Source organism: Cricetulus griseus, chromosome 4 (genome assembly GCF_003668045.3).
Source record: "Cricetulus griseus strain 17A/GY chromosome 4, alternate assembly CriGri-PICRH-1.0, whole genome shotgun sequence".
NCBI classification, from domain to species: domain Eukaryota; kingdom Metazoa; phylum Chordata; class Mammalia; order Rodentia; family Cricetidae; genus Cricetulus; species Cricetulus griseus.
In genome coordinates, this window is record NC_048597.1 from 120,984,207 (window position 1) to 121,008,408 (window position 24,202).

At 40.6% G+C, this 24,202-nt stretch overlaps 1 protein-coding gene across 2 annotated transcripts in view; it reads left to right on the forward strand.

The window, feature by feature from the left end:
• Positions 1-24,202, forward strand: part of Pdgfd (platelet derived growth factor D) — a 214,441-nt gene that overhangs the window by 124,542 nt on the left and 65,697 nt on the right. Inside the window, exons 2-3 of one of the 2 annotated variants that reach the window (XM_027415193.2) lie at positions 2,363-2,567; positions 6,412-6,592. In XM_027415193.2, the coding sequence (XP_027270994.1) occupies positions 2,363-2,567; positions 6,412-6,592 (386 nt within the window). The remainder of the gene's footprint in view (positions 1-2,362; positions 2,568-6,411; positions 6,593-24,202) is intronic. The other variant, XM_027415194.2, reaches the window with a different exon arrangement.

A 24,202-nucleotide genomic window follows, 5' to 3' on the forward strand; every position in this document is an offset into this window, starting at 1 on the left:
CCTCTTAGCCTTCCTTTGGGCCTTGTTTACACTGTGTGACAAGCATCCACATTGTTTTGCCTGTAGGAAGATGGAATCTAGTTTTTAAGTGTCTTCCAATTATATCCAAATCCAGCATAGCATCTGGAACAGGAAATATACATACATAAGGCACTCCACCACTGGATATTGCCCCTGAAAAAGACCAAAGGGAAGCTTGCCCCCAAACCCTTTAGTATGTAAATGAGGAATCTAAAGTCCTGAGATAGGTGTTTTAGAATTTAGTAGCCTTTTGAGTTAGATGCTTCCTTCTACTAGTGACACGTTATATTTAGGGGCTTTTGACATTGTTGATATAAATTTGAATTTTTTAATAAGTTTATTGTTTATTAAACATAAATTTCACTTAAAAAGTTAAGTCATCCCACAACTAAGCCTAAGGAAACAGCAGAGCAATTGTACCACTACATAGTGGTAGTGTGTAACAATACTACTCAAGAGGCTTGGAGATGGTGTGGTATGCCACAATTTGTCTGCATTTGAATAATGGCTAGTTATTATTCACACAACAGTCAGCCCATGAAGCAGTATTTGCCTGGATTCTGTAAGATTTCCACAGGACAAAATGAGAAAGCCAGTGATTTTCAGTATAAGGTCAAAGGTGAAGAGAAAAAGGTCATCTGGTGGATGTTTCTAGCTCTCTGAAACAATGTTTCTCAGCTCTTTAAGCTTGTCTGTTTCAGAGCCAGTGCTGTCATCCAGGTCCAGGGAGGGGACCTCAGCTTCCTCAACTGCCACACTGCTCCTCTCTGGAACAACTCCCTTGTCCTTAGGTCTGACTGAGCAAGCAGCAATGCATTAACCAGCCAGTGACTTCCAAAGAGAGTCTCCATTTGTAGCTGCACATGGGAGTGCCTGCCTAGCATCCTCTCTCATTTTAGAAGTTTTAACAACTGGCTTCAGCAGTCCCACCTTTTAGGCCTTCCCTCCCACCCACACCCCCTCCAAGGCTCACTTTAATTATAGGCCTCAAAGCAATTCTTTGTGGGAGGATACAAATAGACTGTGGTTGGACATCTGTTTATTATGGGATTCAGAAACCCTAAAAATGCCAAGAACTCTGAATCCTGAAACATACCAAATGATATCCACCATGTAGCCTGCAATTCTGATATCCACTCTAGCTATTTCACAGATTGAATGTACAGGCCCACAAAACTACCCTCACTTCAGACACTTATGCAAATCCCAAGATCGCTGCACTGCTCACCAGCTGGCTCCTAATGCAAGAGTCCCTGTCCATAGCCCTTCAGTAACTCAGGATACTAAAACACCAAAATTAGGAGTGATGAAATAATAACACTCAGAGAGTAAGTCCTGGGAGCTTCCATGTGTTCCTGGGTTATGTCACCTCCTGGAGTAGCATGTGTCACAAGCAGAACTTACAAGAGTGTTCAGAGATTTTAATGTGATCTCATCATACAGGCATGATTTACTGAGCCAGTGCCCATGTGGAGTGGATATCCAGCCCACTGCTGTCCTTAGATTTGGCAAGTCTAGTCTGATTACCCATACTTAAGGACCTCTGTAACCACATAGTCTTTCTGGTGTCCATCCTGAAACTGTCTAAGGACCCCAGAGTCAGTTTCTCCATGAGCATAAACTTAGATGTAGTCCCAGGGTCCCATCATGAACACAAGCATACTCCTAACCTCCTAACCACTTGAGAATTTCAAGGGTCTGGAGCCTGTTGCTAGGAACCCAAGACAAAGACCAAATAAATTATTATAAAACATTCAGGAAACACAACACAGATTAAAGATATTTATGTCACAGAAAGCCAAAAAGAGAATTTTCTCTGGTTAATGGAGAAAAACTAACTTAAAACCTTTTATTTGAACAAGTCATAAGTTTCCCTGGATATTATGAGAATCTCTTCATTTGTCTTTTTCCACTCATTCATTCATTATTATTTATTGAACACTGTTGTCACTAGAAATACTGTTAAACTCAAGTTAATAATTTTATCTGTATGACATAGTAAATATAGAAGATGAAATTTTTGAAGTTATACTCTCATTTGATTCCAATCTAAATGAATCTGAGGTCTGAGATAATTGGATATGTTTGCTTCTCAAGAGTAATGGAGGAAAGTCCCAAGGTTACAAAGTATTGGACACTGGGAGCTGTAAGGAGTTTGGGAAATCAGAAAAATAGAAACAGGCTTTTTGTTGACCCAAATCTACCACTTGATCTTATGTCTGTAAACAAAATGAAGAAGTGCTTTGAAATGTCCTGTTGTAAATTGTTCTTTTTGTTGTTGTTTTTGCTTTCCTGTAATTGGAGCAATATACTAATTTCTACAAGTTGTGACTACTAACAGACAGCAATCACCTCACAGACTTGTACCGAAGAGATGAGAACATCCAGGTGACAGGCAGTGGTCACGTGCAGAGTCCTCGATTCCCCAGAAGCTACCCCCGGAACCTGCTCCTCACATGGAGGCTCCACTCGAAGGAGAAAACACGGATACAGCTGGCCTTTGACCATCAATTTGGACTAGAAGAAGCAGAAAATGACATCTGTAGGTAAGAGAAAATAAGCCTTTTTAGTCTTTTGATCAAAGTTGGAAGAACTTGATAAAAAACATTCTTCTTAAGCTGTTTGGAATTACCCAAGACATTTCTTACTAGTTATTTTTCCCATTGCTATATAAAAACTATTTAAGGGAGACAGTTTTAGACTCACAGTCTGAACATGTCATTGAACCTGTAGTAGGTGCTCACAATTGTGCCTACTGTCAGCAAGAATAGAGGGACAATATTGGGAGTCACCTTGTTTTTCCTTTGCATGCAGTATAGGACCCTAGCTTGGGGAATAGTGCCACCATCTTTTAAGATAGGTTCCTATTTAAGATAACAGGCATGGCCAGAAGCTTGGCTCCTGCATGATTCTAGATTTTGTCAGATTTTCAATTATTGCTAACAATGACAGTGGCATTTCCTTTTTAAAAAAGTGTTATGCTGGCACTGTAGAAGGCCCATGGAAATGGACCCTACCATCAGCCACAATTACATGTTTCTCTGATGACAGACTCTGGAATCTATGACTTGCCAAGGCCCAGAGAGGCATTGTGAGCAAGGAGATGCATTCAGTTCAGGTCCCCTGAACTACATATTGTAACTGTGGCCAAAGTCTGCCATAGGCACAAATTGTAAAGACCTGCCTTGCTCCAGAAGCTAGGGCACTCTAATGGTGACAAGAGGTGGTGACAGAGACCCAGGCCTTGACCTTCCTGGCCTTCATTGACAGGCATGAGAAGGAAGCAGAGGCAACTCAGGACCTACGTGCTCTTCTTTATGGAAGGCAGCAAATGCCCCTCTCTCATCAGCATGCTGGTCAGAGACAGTCCAGGCTTCGGCATACTCCCTTAATTACCCTGTGTGAGGGAGACCTGGGGAGGATTTTCTTTTTCCTCTTTGTATTTTACTGGCTGTACTTATTCTGCATTGCCAATGAACTCCTGAACTACTAAATCCTTTCCACAGTTTATTTTCCTCTGAATAATAAAAAGAGGTCCATGTGATTTGGTTGTCCTTTGTTGCATACTTATTATACTGGCAGCTTTTATTATGCTGCTATTTTTTCCCAGAAAGTAACAGGATTGGCTATTATTTTCTAGGACCACAGAGGGTAATGTATGCCAGAATGCAGAGACAGATACACACATGGAGAGCTAGTTAATATTTACAAAAAGAATGAACTAGAGCTGATCTTGTGTCTTTCAACTTTGAAAATGAGAACCATTTTTGTGTGTGTGTCCTGAGAAGAAAAGGCAGGAGGGCCAAAATTAAATAAAACATTATTAAAAGAGGTTAAAGGCAATAACATGGATGGTAGTAGATATGTCCCCACCTAGCATATGTCAGACACCAACTTAGCTTCATTTGCATTGCTGTGCTAAAAATAGCCTGGCAATAGCAACTTGTGGGAGAAAAGGTCTGTTGTCCATCCTGGCAGGGAAGTCAAAGCAACTGGTCACATGGCAATACCAGTCATGAAGCAATGGGAAGGGACAAAGGCTGGCACTCAGCTAATTTTCTTGTTTTTATGCAACCTGGATGTAGGCCCAGGGAGTGGTTCCTCCATGGTGGGTGTGTCTTCTCCCCTCCACGCACCAAATCAAGATGATTTCCCATACATGTCCAGAGGCCTGCATCCCTTGATTTGTTCTACACCTCATCAAATTAACTACTGTGGTGTATCTTCGAAGAACCAAGTGTATGCAAGTGACGGCTTTATTTTCTCCGCTCTGAGCAACTCTCTAACATCTGCCGCATGCTCTATAGTTCATTTAATTGTGGCATAGACACTCTGATTTGGCATCCAACTCCACAGGACCAGAGTTTAATCCCATGAGTGTCCCCATTATAGAATGTCAGGTGCAGGTCTCTGGCCTCCCATCTTTGCCCCACCCACTGAACCAGAGCATCATAACCGCTCCTTGGCTTTCCTGAATTTCTATCACAATCACAAAAATCACAGATACCCTTGGTGCCATCAATAGTCCCATCATTAGCATAAACTGCCATTCTATCCTTTGGAAACCTCAGAGTCTGTTTTCTTATTACAGAAAGGAGGCCACAGATGAACTGGGATTTTGATCCTAGATAATATTCAAACAAGTGTTAGGGTGGTGCATTTTCTGGACCTTTCACCAATTCAAGTTGTTGTCAAATTTCCCAGAATGAGATAGAATGATAAGAGGATGAGGGAGAAGAAACAGAGCCTAGCCCCACTGTCTCCCTAGCCTGTGATGTGTACTCCACTGGGACTCTTAAAATACATTGAAGTTGCCGGGCGTTGGTGGCGCATGCCTTTAATCCCAGCACTTGGGAGGCAGAGGCAGGCAGATCTCTGCGAGTTCAAGACCAGCCTGGTCTCCAGAGCAAGTGCCAGGCTAGGCTCCAAACTACACAGAGAAACCCTGTCTTGAAAAACAAACAAACAAACAAAAAATACATTGAAGTTTTTAAAATAAAAGTGACCTAGTGTTATGAAAAATCTTTCAAGTAGATTCATGTTTTGCAGTAAATATGATTTACACCTATTGTATATAAAATAAAATGCAATTGATTTCTTGCCATCTGTTAGCAAACCTGACTGGTGTGTGCATTGCAATACATTTTTGCTTGAATAATGACTCTTCTCAGTGCTTTTCACTTTCCAAGAACCATATGAACATTAAATAATTAATCTACACAGCACTCAGGAGATATGTAGTTCGCAAAATTAAATAAACTTCTTATTTTGCCTGGAGAGAAACTGAGGCAGAGGACATAATGGCTGCATACATCACTGTCAGGAACATTTAGTCAGCAAATTATTATTATCAGCTGCTCTTTAGATCACCCTTCACAACGCAGCAAAAACACTGCAAAGCCCGAGTAAAGGCAACAAATTCCAGCTGGTTTTTCTGAACATTGGAACCTGGGGTTTCTTATGTTCTTCCTTCTAGTAATCCTAATGGGAAAATAAATAAATAAATAAATAAATAAATAAATAAATAAATAAATAAATAAGACATGAGACTATTGCCCCTGTACCCTGGAGTGCTTGTCACTTGCTTGTGACTGTAGCACCTAAAGTCACTTGGGGGAAGGTCGAGATAAGGTGTCAGAATCTTGGCCAAATGAAGACATATTGTTTAATGGATTTTGTCGAGTGGAAAAAGACCTGAGGGGTCCTAGAATAGAATAAATGTTCCATAGAAAATGTAGGTTTGTCACTGAAGGAGCATAATCTGAGTGGAGGAACTACAAAGATCAAATGGGTACACAGAATAGCTAATGGGTCTGCTCTGTTCTTTATAGTCCTGGGATTCTGTGTTTCTGTGACTAGTGATAAGAGTGATCCGGTGTTAATGTAGAACTCATTCACACCCTTGTAAGCAGCCAGCAGTTACTGATTAACACACATAGACACTTACCATTATATGATTTCCTTTCTGAAAAAAAATCATATGGTCTTTCTAAAAGACATTTTAAAAAAGAGAGACTCCTTGACTTACGGAGATGTCAATCATATACTTCTCAAGAAGTGTTGAGGGGGTGAATATTTGGACATATGTCCCAACCCACCTCTGAAATATGTCAACTGATTACAGGTACTTATTTGTTCCCAGAAAGCATTCTAAGTTTCATGTTCTGAAAGTTCTTTTTAATTATATCGAACATTGCAACTGTCATAGTGAGTAAATCAGGGTTCTCTCTGGGTAGACTGTTGAATTTCAAGTTTGGCAAACATTCCCAAAACTAGTTTTTGAGTTTGCACATTTTGACATGTTATCATTTTCAGTAAGTTGGTAAGTCCTAAGAAATCATGTGTGAGTCTTGGTGTGTCAGCAACTGAAATAAATCACATTGTGTCTAGGTATGACTTTGTGGAAGTTGAAGACATCTCTGAAACCAGCACTGTGGTTAGAGGAAGGTGGTGTGGCCACAAGGAAATCCCTCCAAGGATAACATCAAGAACAAACCAGATCAAAATCACGTTCAAATCTGATGACTATTTTGTGGCAAAACCTGGATTCAAAATTTACTATTCATTTGTGGTGAGTAGCTAAATCACTCTGTGATTAAAACAGACACTGGATTCATAGAGCATAAAGATCACTTCCTCTGATTAAATACAGTACTAAGAGGGGTAATGTAGTTAATTAATTCCTTATTGCAAGCTTTATTCCTTCCCTATGGACAAATTCTTAAAGCCTTTATTTGTAAGGAAAACCATTTGGCTCTAGTCTGTCAAACTTAGGGCCATGAATTTTGAGGGGAAATAGAAAATAGAAATGGGAAAGTGTCTGTAGCAATGTGTGGTCAGTTCAACTAAAGCAAAATAAATGTATCTAGCTGTGTGTGTGTGTGTGTGTGTGTGTGTGTGTGTGTGTGTGTGTGTGCCTCTTAACAGCCATTTTCAACATTGATTCTGTGTTTGGAAATATTCAACACTGTAGTAAGCTGGAATATAATTCTAGCTTTTGGGTCATACATAGTCATATATCTTCACTCCTCATCCATTTATCTAGCCTAAAGTATGGGTGCCAAGTACAACACAGTGCTCTAAATGGCATCAATTTTTTCCATCTTTTTGTCTTTTGTGTTTGGATTGAATTTAGAATAGAAAAATATGATGCTGTTTTTAATCATCTATTGTTGTCTTGTGTTGTAAACTGAGTGAATTCTCCATCAGAACATTGTCAATGAAAAACTAGCATGAGCTGACACTGGTTCCAGTTTTAATTTGGAAACAATCCATCCAACATGGTTTAGATTATTGCAGACTTATGTGGTACTGCTAAGCATTGAAATTAACTGTGGATGTTTAGTTTCTCCATTTCTTTCCAATTTAATGAATGTATGCAGTGATACGCCTGTTCACAGTTGTTCATGGCAAAGTGGACTCGGCACATTTAATTGGTGATGGACAGAGTGGCTCAGCAAAAGATCTTTTCCTCTTAAGACATCAAGGACTGCTACTCCAGTGCATATGCCTTCTGTGATGCCTTGGGCATGGTTAAGTTAAATGCTCCATAAGCCAGAGACAACTTATTTCTATTTTTATTTTACTCATTTATTCATTATATGCATGTGGACACATGTGGGTGTGCTTGCCCATTTAGATACTTGTGGAGATATATGTTTATTTCTCTACTAAACTTTTTAAATTTTTTTATTTCTTTTTTGATAATTTTTATACATGCATACAGTGTAATTAGGTCATATAGTTCCCTAGATCCTCCTCCAACTACTCCTGCATAATCCCCAGGACAAACAAGCCCCCCCTCTCTCTTCCCCTTTTCCTTCCCTCCCTCCCACACTCCAATGAGCTGAATAACTGCTGTCCATATGTTCACGAGTAAAGGACACTATCCACTGGGTAACCTACAGTGGACTACACCACTAAAAAGAACCTACTACCGCTCCCCCAGTAACCATCAGCTGTTAACATCTCCTCATCTATGGGTAGAGCCTTATGATCTCCTTTACTCTTCGGGCTGGATATTTGACTGGTTTAATCTTGTATAGCTCTTATACAGGCAACCAATACTGCTGCAAGTTCAGATGTTATTTTGCAGCAATCATCCCTCTGGTTCTTACAATCTGTCTGCCACCTGTCCCATTTAGGAATGAGCGCCCCACAGTCATATATTCTCTGCATTTTAAACAGCTGTGAGTCTCTGTGTTAACTCCTCTGGCAAGGGGGTGAGAATTCCACTATGAGTATAAACGTAAGTATTTAGAAGACAGTTTGATACTTTGTCCCTTTAGCAAAAGAATAGTAATGGGTTCTCCCTAGGGTCTATGACCACCCCAGCCATAGGTTCTTGGCTAGGCTTACAGTACCAGGCATGAGTTTCCACTTATGATGAAAGCTTTAAATCTAACTAGACATCTGTTGCTTACCTTCATAGCATCCATGTCACTATTTTGCCAATAGAAGATCTTGCCAGTCATTTCTGTGCAGTTCACAGCTGGATCAGATGGCTTTTCTCCCCCTGAAGCCTGCAAAACACCTTGTGGCATTCTGAAATTTAGCAAGTAGGGGAGGACAAATATCCATTACCCACCGAATGACCAAAAACCACCCACCCCAACTATTGGGAATGTGAGCATCATGTTCTTAAAATTACTTCCTTTTGTCTGGGGGCAATGTCATCTTTAGGGGACCCTGAAAAAATTGGGATAACTTTCAAATCCTTGGAGAGCTAGCCGTATCATTTGTTGTTCAGTCTCTGTGTGATGGGAAATTGCAGGGCTTAACTGAAGTCCTGGCTAGAGTAATCTCTGTAGCTAGACCATCTCAAATAACTGCTTTGAAGTTGTTCTGGATACAAAATTCTGTGAGGCTGGATCACCTGGGCTATTTGTCTTCATTGGTGCCTGGTCCTTTTTTTTTCTGAAAACACACAAACTTTTAGGAATAATGTACATGTCTGTATTAACATATGGAATGTGTGGTATGTAGAAGTCTGCCAAAGATAATTTGAACAGGTAAAAGGTATATGTCAACTTTATAAGTCAGTTTGGACTGCATAACCAAACTGTATTTTAGACCTCCAGTTGTATCATATGAATGGATGACATGTAATAATAAGTAATGAGGACTCTGTAGACAACAAGATTTATCCTCTCATCCCGTCTCAGAGCTGTTCCCATGTAGAAGGATCCGCATGTACATCACCTGTCTTGTAGTTTTTCTTGGCTTATTTCTTTAAGTCTGCAGCTAAGATTTTCAGGAGGTCTCCCCAGTCAAATCTGATCTTTATTAATTTTGAAGAAATCCATAGCTTTTTATTTCCTGTGGAAACAAAGGCAGAGCCTCTCCCCCAATGCAATGCATTTGTGGTCTTCCATTCTGATGTTAAGACATCCTTAAAATACAAATACTGATTTAATTTAGCATTTTTGTTCCCACAACCCAATGTCTCTCAGCATCTGTTGCTTTTTGCTCATTAGTATTTAAAAATTTTAAAGTTAATAAAGCACTATATAGGAACCAAACAGCTTGTGTTATGGTATTTCCATCCTTATATGACTTATTCTTTATATATTATTTTTTTTCTCTCTTTAAAGACTTGCTATTTTAAACTACTTATTTTTCTATGACTGTCTATACCCATTTTCTTTTTTTTTCCTTCCACATCTGAGCATATTTTCAAGCATACTGTACTTATTCAGAGGTTTTCTTGGTCTGAACCTGGCTTTCTGCATACCTGCAGCATGAGCCAAGCCTTAAAGCGCCAGGCTACCTCACATCTGACAGGACAGAATGGGGCAGTCATAATCAGTGAGGATTTCAAGTTTACCAGGGAAACTGCCATGTCTGTGCACAGGGACCTCTCACTAGTCATGCCTGCCTGCCCCGGCTCTGGGAAGTTGCTGAGTCTGTGCTGCAGCAAGCAGGTATTTCTGCTACTGAGCAACATACTAGCTGTTCAAGAAAGAGCTGGGCTGCACAGCAGGGCCTCTTAACGGAGCCTTGACTCTTTACCATGTGAGCACTGGGACTGTCTGAGAGACTGCAGTTGCTAGGAAGAACCATGTTCAGAACTTTTCTGGAGTCTCTCAGGCCCTCTGCTTAGATATATGTGCCTGATGTTGGATGCCAAATGTAGCCAGTCTTTTTATGGACCACCAGCTCCTAAACAATGGCACAGAGACTTCTTATTAATTATGAAAGTTTGACCTTATCTTAGGCTAGTTCCCAACTTGCTCTTGCAACTTAACCTGTTTATATTAATCTACATTCTTCCACATTGCTCATTACCTCGCCTCTGTACCATGCATCTGACTTCCTCTGCCTCTTCCCGGTGAATCTCTTGCCTCAGATCCCTTCCCAAATTTCCTATCTCTCCCTCATAAGTCCCACCTAGCCTGTTCAGCTCCTCATTAAACCAATCAGAAGATTCCTTAGACAGGCAAGGAAGGACAGAGACACATCTTCACACAGTGTGATCAAATATCCCACAGCAATTGGGATATTTGGGATATCATATTTGGCACTAGGTTTTTGGTTTTTTTTTTTTTTTTCACTGAAACTAGAGTTATCTGTTTTGGCTATATTGGCTGGTCAGCAAGCCCCCAAGATCCTCCTGTCTTTGTCCCCTGGCACTGTAGTTACAGGTATTCAGCAGCACACTTGGCTTGTATGTGGATGCTGAGTACCTGAACTCTGGTCATCATGTTTGCATAGCAAGCAATTTAGGAACAGAGCCATCTCCCCAGAGCATAAGACATCCCATTTCTAATATCAATATTGTTGAGGTAAAACAGCTGCAGTACAAACATGTTCTTGCAGAATAATGAATGCAACTATGTGAAACTTTAGGGGTCATGATGAAGACCTTTTATTATTCTCTAACCAATGTTAAGTGGGATACTAGACAGCTGTGGAAGCCCCTGAAAGCATTGGAGGAAATAAACCAAGAGAGGAAAAAAGGGTAAATTCAGTTCAGCCTGACTTAGTCAGTACTGGTTGAAACTCCTAGATTCTGACACCAGGCAGTTTATTGCAAGCATATTCAAACACAGTAAAATTACAAGAAAAAGTTTCTTGGTGCAATGCAATCCCTGGTGCACAAGGAGGCATAATTATATCAAAACTCAACTGGAAGTATATGCAACCATGATGATGGGTTCTGCAGCATACAGGTCTAGGATCCTGTGTGGTCTCTGAGATAGTGTAGAGGTCAGGCTTTAAAGTTCATGTGACATCTGACCTATGGACATCTTCACTGATGGAGAAACAAAGCCAAATATAAAGGTCTAGAGAGAAGGAATCTGGGCATGGGGTGAGGTCTGCTCCATGGATTTCAAAGGTCACTAGGTCATTAACAACACCCATTCCCAGCCTTCTTGGTGGAAAACAATAACCGTTGTCTCCTCTGAGGAGACATCCCTGACTGGTTAACATTCTAATTTTCACTGGTGATCTGTAGGCCCAAGGACCTCAGTGGCTATTCAGATACACAGTCCATGTTCAGAGGCTGTGTGCAGTAGATTCTCAGGGATATAAAGATTCAATGTACTGGAATTGAATCTATATGGCCAATTGTCATACATTTTTGGAAAAGTCTAATTTATATTGTAATCAAGTTTTATTATATGATATTGTGAATGACTAATGGATGACACTGAAGTAATGTGGTTTGGGTTGGCACTGAATCTTGCATTTAAGCATTATTTTATGTACTTGAAATTAAGGCCTCTGCCTTTTCTCCCAGACCTGTCATAGTCCCTTCCAGAGCAGACAGGTGAAATGAAGTTATATAGTGAGGCACACTTCATATTGAAGGCATTGAAGGCATGCTTCACCTGTTGTTGGTAGTGTGATGTTGAACAAGGTTTTCACTTTGGGCTTTTCCACCTTTAACACTGAGGTTGGGATAAGATTTTAGAACAATAGCAATGCCTTTCTCAGTACCCACATAGTGCTCAATAATGATGATAATTACACTACTTTCCCTATCACTAATAATGTATCAGTCTCCCTAAGATAAATAACAACTTTTCTAGGATAAGAGCAGTGCAAACATTTATCCCTATGTGTATTCTACACAGTGTCATGTACCAGACAGTTTGCAGAAGTGACTCTTTTCTGGGAAACTCTGACTCATGCATGAACTGCATGGTTCTGCTTCCTTGCTGTTTCTCCTCCTTTCATTCCATTGAGGAGGCATAATTAAATGGAAGGTATAATACTATCAATCACTTGCTTGATGTAGCTATTTAAATAAATGATCACCCATCTCTAATTCAGTTTGTAGAGGAGTGAAAAAAAGTGGTGCCTGTTAGAAAAAACATTCTAATGTTCATTAAGTGTATCACTGCCCACAGTGTTGATGGAAAATAAGGTTGGAGTATTACTGTGAATTTTAGCTCTGCTATTTATGGTTTTAGTCTCTTCAGTTCCACAAAGAGGAGGATCCTCTGACTTTAGTTGTGATGACTAAATTAGATAATTCTGCATGGAATATATTAATCATTCAGATACTCATTATTTTAGTCGCCATCAATGTTATTGATACTATATCAGGTAGCATGTTGTGGTAGTTTGAGTGTAATTGGCCCTTATGAGCTCATAGAGAGTGGCACTATTAGAAGTTGTGGCTTTGTTGGAGTAGGTATGGCCTTCTTGGAGGAAGTGTGTCATTGCTGGGGTGGGCTTTAAGGTCTCAAATATGCTCAAGATACCACCCAGTGTGTCAGTTTACTTCATGTTGCCCATATAAGACGTAGAATTCTCAGCTACCTTTTTAGTACACTGCCTGCCTGCATGCCACCATGTCCTATCATCATGATAATGTATTAAACCTCTGAAACTGTAAGCTACTCAATTAAATGTTTTCCTTTATAAGAGTTGCCATGGTCATAGTGTTTTTTCACAGCATCAGAAACCCTAACCAAGACATGGGGGATTACTGTCAAGAGATTGTATTAATCTCAGAAGAGACTTTGAACTTTGGACTTTTAAACATTCTTGAGACTGTGATAGACTATGGGGAATTTAGAAGTTGGACTAAATGCATTTTGCATTATAATATTGTTACAAGTTTATGGATGCCAGGGAATAGAATATGGTAGTTTGAATTTAATTGACCCCCATAAGGTCATAGGGAGTGGCAATATTAGAAGATGTGGCTTTGTTGGAGTGGGTATGGCCTTCTTTGAAGAAGTATGTCACTCTGGGGGGTAGGATTTGAGGTCTTATATATGCCCCAGCCACACCCAGTATATCAGCCACTTCCTGATACCTTTGGGATCAAGATACAGCTGCTTCTCCACTGTCAGATCCTTCTCCAGCACCATATCTGCCTGGATGCTTTCATGTCCTGCCATGATGATAATAGACTAAGCCTCTGAAACTTGCCAATCAGTTGTGTCACTGTGGAAGCTGGCTTTGAGGTCTCATGTATGCTCAAGCCACACCTAGTTATTCAGTTCACTTCCTGTTGTCTGCCAACTAAGATGTAGGACTCTTAGCTACAGCACCATGTCTGCCTGCATGCCACCATGTCCCATCATGATATAATGGAGTAAATCTCTGAAAGTGTAAGCCATTCCATTAAATGTTTTCCTTTAAGGGTTGCCATAGTAATGATGTCTCTTCACAGCAGTGGAAACCCTAACTATGATACATGTGAACTTCTAAGTCCTTGCCAGTGTATATAGGTATGAGTGTGTATATGCACAGTGGAGAGTGTGTTTGTGTATGTGTGTGTATACAAACGTGGAATATGTGTACATACATGTAAGTGTACATGTGCACACTTGCGCACTCTGAAAATATTTCACTTTCTTCATCCAAGGAAGAAATATTTTATTGTCTATGATTACAAACACAAGAATATTAGAGTATAGTATTTACACATTATAATCATAAACAATCATTTTAACTAAAATGAATGTTTATTGGAATATTACTCGAAACCTTTTGTTCTGTTAGTAAATTTTAGTATATTTCATCTATTGAAATGTGTCAAAGCCCATTATTATTATGAACACTTTTGAAAATTATTTTAAAAAGCAATTTTATCAGAACAGCCACTTAAGGGTCATACCCATATAGTGAATTAACTGTAAGTTGTCCCCTTAAGATTTCCATTGACATAAAGGCTCAAATAAATCAAAGATTTACGTGTAAGTAACTCCTGAACTTAGAAAGAAAAAGGCAGAGGTGGGGAAGAGGAAGAGCAATGGTAGGAAGAGGGATATCTCTATTAAACAAAACAAATCCTCTATTAGAATTTTTTACTCATCGATAAATTTCAGCTCATGAAGCAAAAATAAAATTATCAACAATAGAGAGAAGCCTAATTGTCATTCTAAGCTGAATTATTTTTATTGTAATATTTTATTAATTCTTTGAGAATTTCATGCAATATATTTGGATCATATTTGATAACTCCACTGACTGAGCTAAATTATTAAATAAAAGTAGTAAAGGAACTTCTTCCTTTTACCTTTATATTTTGTGGAAATTCCATCATGATTTATAAAGGCAGATAAATTTTTAAAAATATTCTGAACATCTTCTGTTTGGTAATTTGCACAGAATTGTAAGGCATGAGTAGTGACATCCATGGCATAGTCTATTCACCTCAGTTTCTCCCTGCAAACACATTGTCCGCCACGTTTGAGAGGTATAGGAGCTGCGGTACTGCTTCATGGCATTGGGAAGGAACAGATAATCAACTGCTAAATGAGTTAGTTTGTACAGGGACTGTTTAAAGGACCGATGGGAACAGATAAAAGAAAGCAATGTGATGAGAAATGGCTGCGGAGGGTCTCAAGCTAGCCAGGAAGACAAAAACGGCAAGTTGAAATAAAATGCCAACTGAAATATGAAACATTAAGCTGCAATGATGTGAGGCTGGGGGAGAAAAGCAAACACTAAACCACAGCAAAGTCAGAACAGAGAGAAGCACTGTTTACTGTATGTGGCAGTAATGTTTTGGTTCCTCAGTGTAGCAGCTGCTAAAGGTAGAGAGCATAAAGGAGGGTGAGAGAACCCAGCCAACATCTGTGTCAGGTAAGAGGGAGGACTAGCTGGGCTTGGTAGTACAGTTTACTCAGAAGTGTCACGAGTTCAAAACCTGCCTGGGCTAAGAAGTGAGTTCAAAAACCATCCGGGTAACTTAGCAAGACCCAGTCTCAAAATAAACAAAAGCAAGAGAGGGAGGGAGGAGGGAGGGAGGGAGGGAGGGAGGGAGGGAGGGAGGGAGGGAGGGAGGGAGGGAGGGAGGGAGGGAAATTACCAAGCTGAAGTATAAATCAGTAATGGAGTACTTGCCTACGGTGTTCAAGGTCCTAGCTTCAATCTGTAATAGTTCAAAGAGTAAGAAAGAGCAAAGAAGGAAGATTCTTACCCCCAGGCACTGCCTTCAAGGCTATGACTGGTACCTTTCACTGACAATCACCTCTGGCAATTTCCCACAAGTGAGGTTTTTGGGCCTAGTGCCCTCAGCCCCCACTTTAACAGAGCAGTTTATGCCTTTGTTTTTTGGACCCATGGGTCTTTCAGGTTACAGCCCTTTGGCTTTTTGCCTTCTCTTGGGCTCCACATAATTCAGGCTTAGTGCCCTTGACCCCCATGTTTTTACTGACAAGCAACTAAGTGGCCTGAGCCAGCATTGTTGATCTTCATTTTAAAAGCCATTGGATCTTTCTGCCTCTCTCATGGGAAACAAGACAACAAAAAGTATAAGCCCGTCCACTCTTCTGGGATGTCTTAGGAAATGTCAAACTGCTATACTTAATGCCCTATTAACAGCCCCCAGACTCACTCACCTCTGTACTAAGAAGTGGCCCAAAATCCCCCAGATATCAACTCAACTTGGCAGCCTAAGGGTTCTTTAAATCCCAAAAGTTTAGGGAGCCTTTCCAACAACTGCCAGAAGATGGGTAGATGGAAGGATTTGCCATACATTCAAGCATCTAAACATTCTCTCTGTTCTTCCTCACTTCCTTTCTCGGCTGACCAACACAAGCACTCCCTACCCCCCACACTTTTACCTAATAAACTCCACCTGGGCTTGTTGAGCTCTGTAATTCATTCCTCACTGCCACCACCAAACAACACTTAGTATCTCTCAAATGTGCTAAAACACCACCAACTTTGGAGATCACTCTGAATGAGGTTTCTCCATAGGAGCATTGAGTGGATCAGTTACTTTAATCAGATTGTTTTATGTTTAAATATGTAACAGAGCTGTAATAGAGTTCATAACAAATGAGACAAAATGTACTGTAATCCTGAAGTAAAAGACAACTCGACAAAGACATGGCTAGGTAAGTAATGGGTGAAGGGACTCCTTTGGTGGGAGACAGCAGAGTGGGAGGAAGGAAGGGAGTACTGAGAAGCTGAGAGGAGCCAAATCGGTGAGAGAAAAGAAATGCTGTCATATTGCTTGGCTTTCTCCATTCTACACTGGTGTCAATGTACTACAAATCTTACATCTATTGGGCTCTTATTACACATTATATACTAGGGTTAATACTGTACATATAGTAGTCAATTCAGCAAAACTCCTGCTTTTATAGAACATACCATTTCGTAGATAGAATCCCGGCAACAATGATAACAACAATAATAATATATTGCTACATAAGAATGATGATAAAAATAATAGTTGTTAAAGCTTTGAAATGGCAAGGATTTTATATAGGAGATTATGTAAGGTGTCTACTGTTTGCAGAGCCTGCATAGCATATCCTGTTCAACCATGAATTATGTATCTCCAAGAAAACTGCTTTAAGAGAATTTAGGATGCAGCCCTGGAAGCTTAGAGAACCGATGTTTTGTGAACACAGCCCATGAGAAATGGAGCAGTGAGCACAGGGCACAGGAGGTGGCTGTGTGATCATGGAATCAGGGCTGTGTGATCATGGAACCAAGGCTGTTCGGTCATGGAACCAGGGCTGTGTGATCATGGAATCAGGGCTGTGTGATCATGGAATCAGGGCTGTGTGATCATGGAGCCAGGGCTGTTCGGTCATGGAACCAGGGCTGTGTGATCATGGAATCAGGGCTGTGTGATCATGGAATCAGGGCTGTGTGATCATGGAGCCAGGGCTGTGTGATCATAGAACCAGGGCTGTGTGATCATGGAAACAGGGCTGTGTGATCATGGAACCAGGGCTGTGTGATCATGGAATCAGGGCTGTGTGATCATGGAGCCAGGGCTGTGTGATCATAGAACCAGGGCTGTGTGATCATGGAACCAGGGCTGTGTGATCATGGAATCAGGGCTGTGTGATCATGGAATCAGGGCTGTGTGATCATGGAACCAAGGCTGTTCGGTCATGGAACCAGGGCTGTGTGATCATGGAATCAGGGCTGTGTGATCATGGAATCAGGGCTGTGTGATCATGGAGCCAGGGCTGTGTGATCATAGAACCAGGGCTGTGTGATCATGGAAACAGGGCTGTGTGATCATGGAACCAGGGCTGGTGTGCAGGACTCCCGAAACTAAAAGCCATGGACTTCAGACAAGAATGAAGATGCTCAAAACTGTGCAAAGAGTTTCAGCAGGCCCCAGATCTCACTGTAAGGTCTTACAGAGCCCCAGGTGGAGGCTCTTTTGCCTCTGCATGTGAGGAGGCTTTCTGGGAATGTTTTCTTGCACTTTGACTTGGCCTTCTGACACAGGGGAGTTTGAAATCTAATTTTACTACTGTAATTAATTTTCTTTATAAACCTCATCGACTAAGCACATGAGCAGATGATTCTCCTGTGTGCTTAGTACAAACATTTCCAGCTTGGAGAGAGATGCTGTTTGATGGTACTTGGAAAGTACAGCATCCTGTTTATCTCATGTTAGTTATACTGATGGGAGACCAGTGAACTCGCACCCTAAAGACAGAAAGCTGTTGTGTTTTGTAGATGATTGTGCCTTTTGGTACATAGTACCTTCTCTCTACAACTATGATTTCTGGGGTATTCACATTTTGGTACATAAAGGCAAAGCAGAAAATGAAAATGATAAGAGCAGCTGAAAGACACATAAGATGTCCCGTCCTGCGGGTCAGTCATTCAGGGTTCCGGAGGGGGGCTGCCTGAAAGAGTCATGGGCAAGAGAAGGAAGGAGACTAAGCAGCGCAAAAGAGGGGAGCAGAGTCCGTCTATGCAATGTCAAGGTCTCGAATTATTGGGGTTCAGACTGGGCTTATATAGCCCTGCACCAAGGAAATTGGGTAAGCGGGGAGATAACAGGAAGGAACATCTGGTGTATGTTGGGGCTGGAGCATTCTTCTTATCATCCGGAACATCTTGTGATCTTCCCCAGAACAGTGAAAGCCCCAGGAAACAGGAAAGCCCCAGGCCCTTTCTCAGAACAGAAGCAATTAGCAGTTCCGTGCCGAACCATCTAATTACAGGTTATATGAGGCTCACAGAGTCGGCCTTAAGCTGCAAACTTAAAGGTCATAAAAGGGCTTACAAAGATGGGCTTTAAACTCCATAGTTTAGGGCCCATGGCCCTTAACAATAAGAAAGTGGTCAACTTCCTTAGTCATCAGGGAAATGCAAATCAAAACAACTCTGAGATACTATCTTACTCCTGTCAGAATGGCCAAAATCAAAAACACCAATGACAGTTTATGCTGGAGAGGATGTGGAGAAAGGGGAACACTTCTTCAGTGCTGGTGGGAGTGCCAACTTGTACAACCACTTTGGAAATCAGTATGGCGACTCCTCAGGAAAATGGAAATCAGTCTACCACAAGATCCAGCAATTCCACTCCTAGGCATATACCCAAAAGAAGCACATCCATATAACAAGGACATGTGTTCAACGATGTTCATAGCGGCACTATTTGTAATAGGCAGAAACTGGAAGCAGCCTAGATGCCCCTCAACCGAAGAATGGATAGAGAAAATGTGGTACATTTACACAATGGAGTACTACTCAGCGGGGGGAAAAAAAAAAAAAACAATGGAATCTTGAAATTTGCAGGAAAATGGATGGAACTAGAAGAAACCATTCTGAGCGAGATAACCCAATCACAAAAAGACAAACATGATATGTACTCACTCATATGTGGATTTTAGACATAGAGTAAAGGATTACCAGTCTACAATCCACACTGCCAGAGAAGCTAGTAAACAAGGAGGACCCTAAGAGAGACATACATGGTCCCCTGGAGAAGGGGGAAGTGTCAAGATCCCCTGAGCAAATTGAGAGCATGAGAAGAGGCGGAGGGAGCTAAGAGAATGAGAAGGGAAGAAGAGGAGGGATTCAGAGGACATGAGGGAGCAGAAAGGTTGAGTTAGAAGAATAGGTTGAGGAAGAATAGGATCATAAGAATGGAGATACCATAATAGAGGGAGACATTTTAGGTTTACAGAGAAATCAGGCACCAGGGAAATATCTGGAGAGCTACAAAGATGACACCAGCTAACAATCTAAGCAACAGAAGAGTAGCTACCTTAAATGACCTCCCCTAATAATGAGATTGATGACTGACTTATAGGCCACCCAATAGCACTCATCCAGCAGCTGGTTGAAGTAGAAGCCAACACCCACAACTTATCACTGAACTGAACTGGAATCCAGATGCAGAGGACGAGTGAAGAGCAAAGGGGTCCAGACCAGGTTAGTGAAACCCACAGAAACAACTGACCTGAACATAGGGGAACTCTTGCTCCCCAGACTGATAGCTGGGATACCAGCAGGGGTCTTATCCTGACCCTAGGAACATGGGTTTCAGTGAGGAAACCTTGGAAATCTACAGGACCTCCACTAGTAGTTCAGTACTTTTCCCTAGCATAGGTGTGGACTTTGGGAGCCCATTCCACATAGAGGAATACTCCCTGAGCCAAGACACACAGGGGTGGGCCTAGGCCCTATCCCAAAGAATATGATAGACTCTGATGACACCCTATGGAAGGCCTCACCATCCAGGGGAGCAGAAAGGATATTTGATAGGTAGGGTTTTAGTTGGGGGGGTGGTAGTGGAGGAGGGGAGGGAGAGGGAACTTGGATTTTCATGTAAAACAATCTTGTTTCTAATTCAAATAAAAATAATCTGAAAAAAAAGAACCACACCTCTTCCAATAAAAAAAGAAAAGAAAATGATAAGCGCTAGACAGCTCTACTAGAAAATGGCTTGCATTTTAAAGATGTGCCTAAGGTAGGCCACTATTTCAGTTTTAAAAAGTGATGAAAGGGGTCAGAGAAATGGCTCAGTGGATAAAGCACTTGGTACCAAGACAGAATCCAATGACTTGTACCTACATGGCTGAAGACACAAAGTTACCCTCTGAGCTCCACATGTACACTGTGGTGTGTGTGCACCTGATGCTATGGGGTTCATTTCGAATTCTAACCACAACCTCTCTTCCTGAGTATAAGCAAAGCACAGTTGAGAATTGCAGAGATTAAACACAATCGTGACCATTAGTGCTCACCACTTAAACAACAAAAACAACCTTTTTATGTCATACATTTGCCCATCAGTGAAAAGATTATGTGAAGGTCCTAACTCCTCAGGCCCCCCTTTCTTGCCGCTGACACCCCCTCTTTCAATGCTGTTATGCTGTTTTAACTTTTAAAGAGCAAAACCAAAACTCCTACCTCTAAACAAAGTACATAATTGTACATTCTTTTTATTATTATTGGTGAAGACCTCTGGTTGAATAAGGTATTTTAACTATTTTTTGAAAACTATTTAGTTAACCATTTAGTTTAGTTTAATTATAAACACGCACATACATGCACGCACACACACACACACACACACACACACACACACACACACACACATATATATATATATATATATATATATATATATATATATATAAAACACAACTGTCTCATGTGTGATGGCACATTTATTTCAACCCATAAAAACCCATGAGCATATCTTACTCTGACAGTTGGAGCTCTTTCATGGTGGGGACTGGCTAGAATTTCTATCACAGGACATTGACATTTAATTAGCTAGACTAATGAACATCAATCCATTACCTAAGATGCCTCTGGGAGTTTGAAAACAGTGTGACACAAAACAATTTCCAATGATGTAGAAAGCAAAAACACACCTGTAAAATGTGGCCTTCATTTCCATGAGCCTGGAAGCCTCTAATTCTGTGATCCTATGGCTATGACAAGGGTTTGAAGCTGCCTTCCCTTGGGCCTCTTAGGACACTGAAGAAGCTGAAGGTGGGATTGACTTGGGGATAAGGACAGAGTGGAGGCAGCCATGAGGCACTGATGTTAGGGTTAGTGTAGAATATAGGTGCAGCAAATAATCAACTCTGAATGTCTCTGCCACCTTCCAACTTCAAGTAGCCTTCAGGGGCTGCCAGATCTTTCATCAGGCTGTGTAACCAGTGTCCTAGCAGACAGGATCCAGTTCTGTGTCTGCTGAGCTGGCCTTCCTCAAGGACAGCACTGGGAACCTTGACATATTCAGGATTTTTAATACTCTCTGACATTCCAGCACTGAAAGCCTTGACATATGCAGGAATTTTTAATACTTATGTCTCTGACATTACAAAAGTTTCATTGCAGAAGACCTTTGATGAGGCCTCAAGAGCTTGGCAGAATTTTAAGAAACTCCAAGAATTTTAAGAAACTTCAGTGTGTGTGTGTGTGTGTGTGTGTGTGTGTGTGTGTGTGTGTGTAATGGTTTGTTTATTGGCTTTTATGGAAAAAATTCATGCAATATATTTTGATTATATTCTTGTCCCTCTCGAAGAGAAGAGGACATACAAGTCAGAATCCCTCAGAATTGTGTGTTATCTACAAGGTCAAAGGCCTGTCATTTCACCAAACACTGTTTCTCCATCTGTAAACTTGGAAAGATCCACTTGGATTGTAAGATCTGAGGACTATCTATAATACATATAGTTTGGCCACATCTTGATACCAAAGATGGAGCTATTTTTATACCTTAGGAAGGAGAGAGTCAAATTATGTTCCTTTGTAACAAACTTCCGTTAAGTGGGTAAGTTGTAAACAGCAGAAACGTGCTCCTGACCATTCTGGCGGTGTTAGAAATCTGAGCATGAAATGGTCCTGATGAAGGTGTTCTGGGCCAGATTCTGCCTTATTTTCTCATGATGGGAACAATAGAGAGACAGTTCTCTGGGACAGCTCTCAGGGATGACTTTCAGATGGGCACAGATCCCCTTGGTGGGAGCTGTACCCTTATGACTTAATTATCTGAGTACCACCACAATAAGGGGTAGGATTTCCATATATGAATATTGAGAATGCACACTAACCAAGTCCCCTCAAGGAAGCTTAGAAGCAAATAAACACTGACAACACTTTAGATTAAGATCATATTAAGAAGAAGTTATACAGTGTGAATCTAGTTCCTAATTAGAAGCATTTATCATTTAGACAGTGAAGGAAGGACCAGAGTCCTAAAACTGTGACACTCTTCAGCTCTGTTGTTTCTATTGTTTCTCATTGAGTCACTTTTGAACTGGTAATGATAACTCTGAAATATGGTTTTAATAAAAAAATTCTAATAATAATAAGTTTTATTTGAAAAGGTTCTTGGTGTCACAGCTGTGGAAAAGGGTTCATTCCTATTAGAAATCTATAAAATACTGAACAAATAGCTCTTAATATATTCCTTTAGCTCAAAGGTAAGCCAGCACTCTGAAGAAGACAGACACAAAGCCACAGTGCTCCTGGTCCTCTGGCATTTTCTTTCTTTCCTGAAAGGCTAAATCAGGTATTACTGTAATGGGAGGAAGTACCCAAACATCCCTAGTATTTAAGTTTGTGCAATAAATAAGTCTATATCCAATAAAAATATGAATAATTAATACGCAATTATTCCTTTCAGCCACAAGAGATAGCCTAGTTGGGGAAGAGCCTTTTTTAATTGTAGAAAATTAAAACTATGAATATAAAACTTTAAACAAGAAATCATTGTTGAAGGGAGCTCAAAATTAAAAAGACAGAGCTTTAATTTAAATTTTCAAACAACTACCTAGTTTTGATTTAATGTTGTAATCAGCCTGAACAACCGTCTTGATTCAGTTTTCGTCTGACTTTGTCATAAGAGTGTGTGTCATAGACAGATGTGGTAGCCTATACTGTGTAATTCCAGCACTTGGGAGATGTAAACAGAATGATTGAAATTCAAGACCAGCCTGGGCTACATTAGACCCTATCTCAGAAACCAAGGAAGGGCCTAGAGATGGATTAGTAGAACTGGTTGCTCCTCAGAGGAGCAGAGCTCTGTTCCCAGCACCCATCTCAGGCAGCTCAAAGTGGCTTGAAACTCTAGCTCCAGGGGATCCAATGCCTTTTTCTGACCACTGTTAGTAGCATACACACACACACACACACACACACACACACACACACACACACACACACAGACACAGACACACACATGCATGCACAAAAATATACAAAATAAATCTTAAGTAAAAACATAACAAAAGAGTATTTGTTATGTAAAACATATAAACATCTATATTTGTATGTATGTATGTATTGTGGGATGCATCACTGAAAATAAAATGGTTATTTAGGGGGTGATAATTTTTCATTTTCAGGCAGAGTGACAGAATAGATCATATTGTTCAGTTTCCTTTTTGAATCATCTACAGACATGCTATCCACATATGTACTTCTCCTTAACAAAATGCACAGTATTTCTCTCCTCAGAAATCAAAATTACTAGCTCATCTTGACCATAGATTGGAATGGAAATCAATTTTTGAATTATTCATTACCTTATTCTACAAAACTTTTTCTGGAATCTTATTATCCAACGCCAGGATTCAACATAGGCCTTAAGGTTCTGGTATAAGACCTGGAGCCCACCTTGCACTCAGTGAGGTGGGAGAGACATCAAACAAACCTCAGCTAGATGCAAACTGAGGGTTTGGGAGAAGGAAAGAAAGGAAATTTTGTCCCAGGGGAAATGAACCTGCCAGTGAAAGAGAAAAGGAAAAACTGAGAACCATTTCATTCCAGCAGAAATAAGGAAATGTGTCTCTGATGTTCAGGCTCCTTAAGAACATTTTTTTTCCTTGATAGGAATTCTCAATACAGAAAGTGAGGCACAAGAAGTAATTCCTGTGCTCTCATAGTTCAGTCCCCATGATCATGATCATGCCTCTGATCATTGCATACCACTGAGCTCACAGATCTCATGATGAGACCTGTACTGTCACTAGACCAG